This window comes from Mastomys coucha, unplaced genomic scaffold (assembly GCF_008632895.1).
Source record: "Mastomys coucha isolate ucsf_1 unplaced genomic scaffold, UCSF_Mcou_1 pScaffold20, whole genome shotgun sequence".
In the NCBI taxonomy this organism is placed as follows: Eukaryota; Metazoa; Chordata; class Mammalia; order Rodentia; family Muridae; genus Mastomys; species Mastomys coucha.
This window is the reverse complement of record NW_022196903.1, coordinates 142,823,523-142,830,246: the sequence shown is the minus strand read 5'-3', so window position 1 is coordinate 142,830,246 and position 6,724 is coordinate 142,823,523. Positions and strand designations below refer to the sequence as shown.

General features: G+C 44.1%; 1 protein-coding gene across 2 annotated transcripts in view; it reads left to right on the top strand.

Annotated features, from left to right (window-relative positions):
• Ipo8 (importin 8) overlaps positions 1-6,724 on the top strand; it is a 67,923-nt gene that overhangs the window by 59,058 nt on the left and 2,141 nt on the right. For both annotated transcript variants that reach the window (XM_031383955.1, XM_031383956.1), the window contains exons 23-24: positions 1,060-1,260; positions 4,385-4,501. In XM_031383955.1, coding sequence (XP_031239815.1) covers positions 1,060-1,260; positions 4,385-4,501 — 318 coding nt within the window. The remainder of the gene's footprint in view (positions 1-1,059; positions 1,261-4,384; positions 4,502-6,724) is intronic.

Below are 6,724 nucleotides of genomic sequence, written 5' to 3'. Positions count from 1 at the left end.
TTTTTTGAGACAGGGTGGCCTTGAACTCACTATGTAGCTGACACTGGCCTTGAACTACTCCTGACCCTCCTGCATCAGTCTCTCAAGGTCAAGCCTGGCTCAGTGTGGCATATTCTGTGGGACTGGTTTTAAAGGATTGTTGCTTGGTCCTGTTCATTCTGGGCTTTTTCTCAGTTGATTTGTACTGCTTGTGCCTCCTGGTGGCTTAATATTCAGTTGCAGTTCTTGCCTAACCTCTTGGAACAAAGCAGAACTGAAATTGGATGGAGTAAACTTTGGCTTCCTTAGTATGTTGTCATGTATGTGAGGACATACATGTGTGCATGTCCACAAGAAGGCTGGAGGGCAGTCAGATGTTGCTTCTAAGACATTATCTCCCTTGATTGCTTGTTGTTGTTTGTTTTCAAGACAGAGTCTCTCATTAGTTTGGGGTTCACCAAGTAGGCTAGCCTAGGTGGGTAGAGGGCAGGTGTAGGGGTCCTCTCAGATTACAAGCAATGCCTCCATGCTTGGTGGGTTTGTTATTGTTTGCATTGTGTTGTGTTTTTGTTTTGAACATGGGTTTTGGGGGTTGTTCTCACACTTGCAGTGTGCACTCCTTACTGACAGAGCTGTTACTTCAGCCATGGCTTAACTTTTCGAGTTACAAACAGCCAAGCACTTTATTTTTCTTGACATGCTTCTATTGTTGCTATTTGTGTTAGCATAAATGACCTCTTGGGGGGAATTTCAGAGCACTTCATAATTGTTTACTTAATGATTAAGAGAGTTGAAGTCATTGCTGCTGAAAACACACATGGATGGGGACCATTCTGCTTTTCTTCCCATCAGAAGAACACAGGGAATCTGCAGTTAAGTAGTACTCGGACGTGACTAGGGTGGCCATGGTGCAGCATTAGCAATGTTCAGTTAGAGCCACTGAGTTGAAGAGGGTGAGATCAATCTACTGCAGTCATGATAAAAGTTTATAACTGTAGATAGATTCTATGGTGGTTTCGCTTTTCCAGAATTATTTGTAATCCTTGCTCCTCATCCTTTTACATAATTAATGGTCCACAGAGGAGATCTCCAGCGAGGAGGAGGAGGAGACGCGTGCAAGTGCTCAAGCTGTGCAGTCACAGATCGGCAGAGGTGAGGAGGAGGAGGATGACGACTGGGACGACGACGTGCTGGAGGAGACAGCCCTGGAGGGCTTCAGCACCCCTCTGGACCTTGACAACAGCGTGGATGAATACCAGTTTTTTACACAAGCTCTGCTGAGTATGTCTTCACTCGTCATTCCCCTGACCCCATCCCCCAAACTGAAGATATTCTTTCAAACATCTTTAATTTCTTCCTGTTAGAAGTTGTTTTGGGATCTGCCCCCATATTGGTATAGACTTTTACATTTTTATCTTTTGTTTTAGAAATAACCAAACATATTTAAAATGAAAAAAGGTAGCATAACACGCTCAACAGCTGTCCTAAGTTCCCATTGCTGTAGCATCAGCAACAGGGTGAGCCTGCAGGTCATCTTCATAGGAGTCATTTTAGACGCTGGTCTATGCTAGCATATCATGTTCAGACTCAAGCACGAATCGCCCTTTCCCCATCTCTTTCACAACTGAGACCTTATTGGTCGATGAGCAATGAGCAGAGTACGTAGACATTTCAGTTCTTAAACATGTACACAAACTCTGAAGAGGCACACACTGTGTCCATGTACTCACATGAAGAGTCACACACTGTGTCCACATACCCACATGAAGAGCCACATGCTGTTTCTCTTTGAACTTACTCCAGTCATGTTCCAGAGTCAGGCTTGGCAGATTTCTTTAAGACCTCACATAACAACCAAATGCTCATTGTCCTTAGTTCCACCAATTTACAGTTTTATGCCACATACAGAACATACTCAAAATTTCCATCTTATACAACATATTATCACAACTGTTAGGAAAATGGACTGCCATGACCAGAGGCATTACAGAGCAAGGACCAAGGAGTGGTTTTAAGTGGGATGAGGTGGGATTCCCTCACCTTTTAAACAGTTTCTAGAGCTACTGAAAATCTTGCATTTACAAAACTGTTGGTAAAAATATTCCTCTAGATTGTACAAGAAGGGAGGTGGGGCGGCTGACAGATGTGATGGATGCTTAGTTGCACTTGGCTTCTTGTACAGGCCACACTCTAGCCTTGAGAATCTTCATTTTCTGCAGGCAGATCTGCAGTTCGCCACTTGAACCTGTCTGCCTTTTGCTCACCTCTTCTTTTTGTTCACACTTCTTTGTCTGATCATTTATCCTCCCCCCTGGCCTTTTTTGGCTTCACATCCTCCTTGGCAGGGGCAGTGTTGGGTTCCATCCATCCTCTGGAAATGACTGTTAGGATCAGACTCATGACCTGCCTCTTACTGTCTGCATCCTGGTTGTGCAGTGGAAGGGTGCCCTGCCTAGCTTCCACTGCACAAACTCACAAATAGCCATTTTTACATGTATAAGTAAACTGGCCCAGGCATGTCTTGCCTAAACACTGTAGCCATGAGTCTATTCCAGATTCATATGGGAAGAAACAGAGGGCAAGACCTGATAAAGAGCAATGCTTTTCTACATTGATTTTACATTTTCTTATTGATTTTATACAGAAAATAACACTATACGTTATAAGAATCCTTAAAGCTACATGTGTCCGAAGGCTTTGTATAAAAGTGGGAGATGTGAATGGGAAGCACAGGGCCAATGCCACTGCAGCAGAGTGGAGACATAACAGACAGACAGACAGACATGCAGACACACAGACACACCTGGGGTCAGGTGGGCTGGGCTCTCCGGTAAAGAGGCTGCAGCACCCCTGAAGCTCAGTGAGTTTATCGCAAACAGTTGAACAGGGAGGCAAGATTATTATGCACAGCTGAACGAGGAGGCAGGTTTAGCTCGTCTGTGTAGAATAAATTTCTTCCTCATAAGGAGCATCTTCAAGTTGTAAACACCAGGTGGCAGGAGTTGAGAGGATCTCTGGTGGGCATTTTCTGCATACACTGTCAATATTTGCAGAGAATGGCAAGAGAGGCTTTGCTATTTTCTGAGCCTCATTCACAGAAAGCTTTGCCCTTCATGGGGCTGAGGCACTGGAGTCCTTGACATGGCTGAACTCATGTCAGTGACACATATTTGACTCAGGACTTCACTTGTTTCCTACAGATAAAATTGAAGAATAAGCCAATGAAACACTAAGCAAGTTATTAATCTTATAGTTGTACTAAAATAAACTTAGACTAATGTCTATTATTCGTTTTATGGTTAAATAGTGTTTCTGTGGTTCTGTCACTTCCACTATTAGATGCTTAAGATTCTCATGTGTGTGCAGTATTTTTCCCAACTATGCAATGCTGACATAACACACCACCATTATTTACCTTTGCCACAAGTATAGGAAAGTATGCTTCAAGATGGCTGTCTGTAGACATGGCACGCATCCTGACCACATCAACAGCTTTTGGGTCTCAAGTGCAACCTGAGTATGCACAACAATTTAGAAGCTCCTCCAGTGGGGTTATAGCCATCTGTAGACAAGCTTGGACCGACCACTGGGGAAAAAAAAAGGCCTCTGAGAAGTCCCTAGGAAGGAGGGCAGGACTGAGGATGGCTGCCTTGGATATGGGCCCTTTGCCCAGTGCAGAGTGGAGACTTTTTCTAAAAGCTGTTAACCTGATACAGTGGTTTACTTCTGGGGTTATTAGGTACAAAGTGAAAAATCTTGAGGAGCACAGGCAATGTGAGGTTGTTAGATCAGGACTATAGTATGGAATTGGATGGGACTTTAAGAGACGGGCAGAGGACTGGATGTGGGCTGGGCATGGTTACAGATGTGAAAGGTCTGTAAGTGGTTTCTCCAGAGGCCAATAGAGCTAGTGAGAGAAATGGGGGATTGCGAGCATTTAGAAAGAAAATGTTAAACTTTGTTTCAGTTGTGCTAAATTTGAAGTATTTAGCTGGAAAAGTCTGGGAAGAGAAGGAAAGGATTTTGTGCAAGGGTGCAGACTTGGGTCTGCAGTGCAGAAACAGAGCTGGCAAGGAAGGCAGTCCAAGGAGGATGGTAACAAGGGAGCCCCGATGTTTCTCTGTGTAAGAATTTTAGGGAATAGTTGGGAAAATTACCAGAAGAAGATAGAAAAAGACAGAATTGGGGAAACCACTGATTTGTGATAGTTGCTTCCCTTGGGGCTCCTAATAGTTGGGTATCAAGTAGGCCTCTGGAAATGACTGTTAGGATCAGACTCATGACCTGCCTCTTACTGTCTGACATAATCTCATTGTGATTTGGTCATGCTGCTTCCCTTTCCTGAGATAATAATGGTCACTGGCTCTCTTACCTTTTCTCCTTCAACTCCCCTGAAATGCTGTAGCTGTGCAGAATCGGGATGCTGCCTGGTACCAGCTGCTGGTGGCACCACTCAGTGAGGATCAGAAAAGAAAGCTGCAGGAGGTGTACACGTTGGCAGAACACCGGAGGACACTGGCAGGTCAGCCAGTCCTTTCCATATTGGAGTTGTGTGTCCGAGAGCTACCATCTGGCTTACTTGATTAAAATGGCTGAAGACCAGCCCTTCATGATAATGAAGAGTTCCACTGTCATATAGCTGTTCTTGTTTTGTTTTTAAGATAGGGTTTTTCCATGTAGCGAGGCTGGCCTGAACTTGTAATCCTCTTAATTTATTTTTATCTGTATGAGCCAGAGTTACTACTGTGCTGCTCCTGGGCTGAGCAGCTGTTCTTTCTCTCTGTTTAAGATGCTGGGGTTTGAACTGAGCTTTGTACATGCTGGGCAAATAATCTTCTAGTGAGCTGGTGAGCTACAATCCTAGCTAGCCCTTCTCCTTTTCCTTCCCCTCCTATTCCTACCCCTTCCTCTTCTCTCCCTCGTTTTCCTTCACCCTTCCTCTCCTTTGTCTGTCTCTGGAGACAGGGTTTCACTTTGTAGCTGGCCTGGAACTCACTGTGTACTCCAAGCTAACTTCAAACTCAACTATCCTTCTGCCTCAACCCTCCTGAGGGCTCAGATTACAGGTGTGTGCCACAATGCCTACCTGTTTTCCTTTTGTTTAAGAGGAGATGTTGCAAAGTTGGCTAGTCTAGCCCCAGACTTGCCATGACCTTTGGACTTGTGATCTTCCTGCCTCAACCTTCTGAGTAGCTGGGATTATCGGATGTCCCTGTGCCACTAGGCCTAGTTTGATATTTTGTTTGTTTGTTTTTTGTTTTTTTAAATCATTGTAGCTCTGTCAACACCATTTCATAGGTAAGGGCTATTAGTGTGTTCCCCATTCACATCCTCCTAATGTTTTGGAGAAGGAAGGGTTGGGACAGGTCTTGTTGAGAACCTAACATCTCAACCACAGATGAACTAAAAGCACTCAGTGGATCTTACAAGGAGCTTGTATTTCTGAAAATGAAATGCCACATTAATCAGTTTACTATCGATGTTACCCAGGATATACCTAAGGAAATCAACTTAGGAGGAGAAAGAATTTATTTTGGTTCTTGGTTTCAGTCCCTGGCCACTTGGTCCGCTTGCCTTTGGGTCTCTGGTAAGGTAGTGCCTTATGGGAGGAGTGTGAAGTAGAGGAAATGCACTCATTTTAAGGGACCTAGGAAGCAGAATGGAGATGGGGCTGGGGTCCTGGTATCTCCTTTAAAAGCACACCCCATGGGGCTGGAGAAGGGGGCTCAACAATTAAAGAGTCATTGCTATTCTTGCAGAGAATCGAGTTAGGTTCCCAGCACCCACATCAGATGGCTCACAACTACTTGTAGCTCCAGTTTCCTTTTTTTGATGCCCTCTTCTGGCTTCTTGGACACCTACATACATGTGGCATGAGCCCCTCTCACACAGGTGATAAACGGGTATGTGTGCACACACACAAATACAGATAAATAAAAATAAATCTTTTAAGAAGCACACCCAATAGCCTCACGTCCTCCAGTGATGCCTCTCCTCTTAAAGGTTCTACTGCCTCCCAGTAGTGCCAATAGGTGGATAGGGTTCAGCATGTGGACTTCAGGGACATTTCTGACCTAAACCAGGGCAAGTTCTCATTTATATTTATTTGGGATTCATGTGTTGGTGACTGTTAATTTTCAGTTTTTAAGAAGGAGAAATTATTTAATGTCAGGATTTTGAGCTCACTCCTGGGTTGTTAATGGAAAGATTTTGTGCTTACAAAGTATTTCAATGGGAGACATGGGAGTTTTAGGTAGGGACTGTTCTGGATCGGGGTATGGAGCAGATGCATCTTTTGTTAGCAACTGTGAGAGTGTAGCCTGTAGTTATTGGCTTGCAGCTTCAGAACTGTTTACATTTCTCTACCCATGCTAGCAAATGGGTTTTCCATGGTAAACATAATTGCTTGTCAGTGTGGTTTTGTTAAAGGCTGGCATCCAGTTAGGTGGCAAACTAATACCAGGAATCACACTCTTCTCAAGTTATAAATCCATAAAAAAATAGCCAGGCCTGGGAGGAGAGGATGGTGTCTATAATCCCAGGACTCCACGTGTGTGGAGGCAGGACGATCAGGAGTTGAAGGCCATCTCCAGTTGGATAGCAAGTTAGAGGCTAGTCTGAGCTACATGAGGCTGTCTGGAACAAAACAAAACAGTCTGCTATCATAAAGGCTGGTTCTTTAATGTTATTTTCAATACTCTCACCTGAAGCAATCTTTTCATGTCTTCCCTCCCCACTTTTTTTT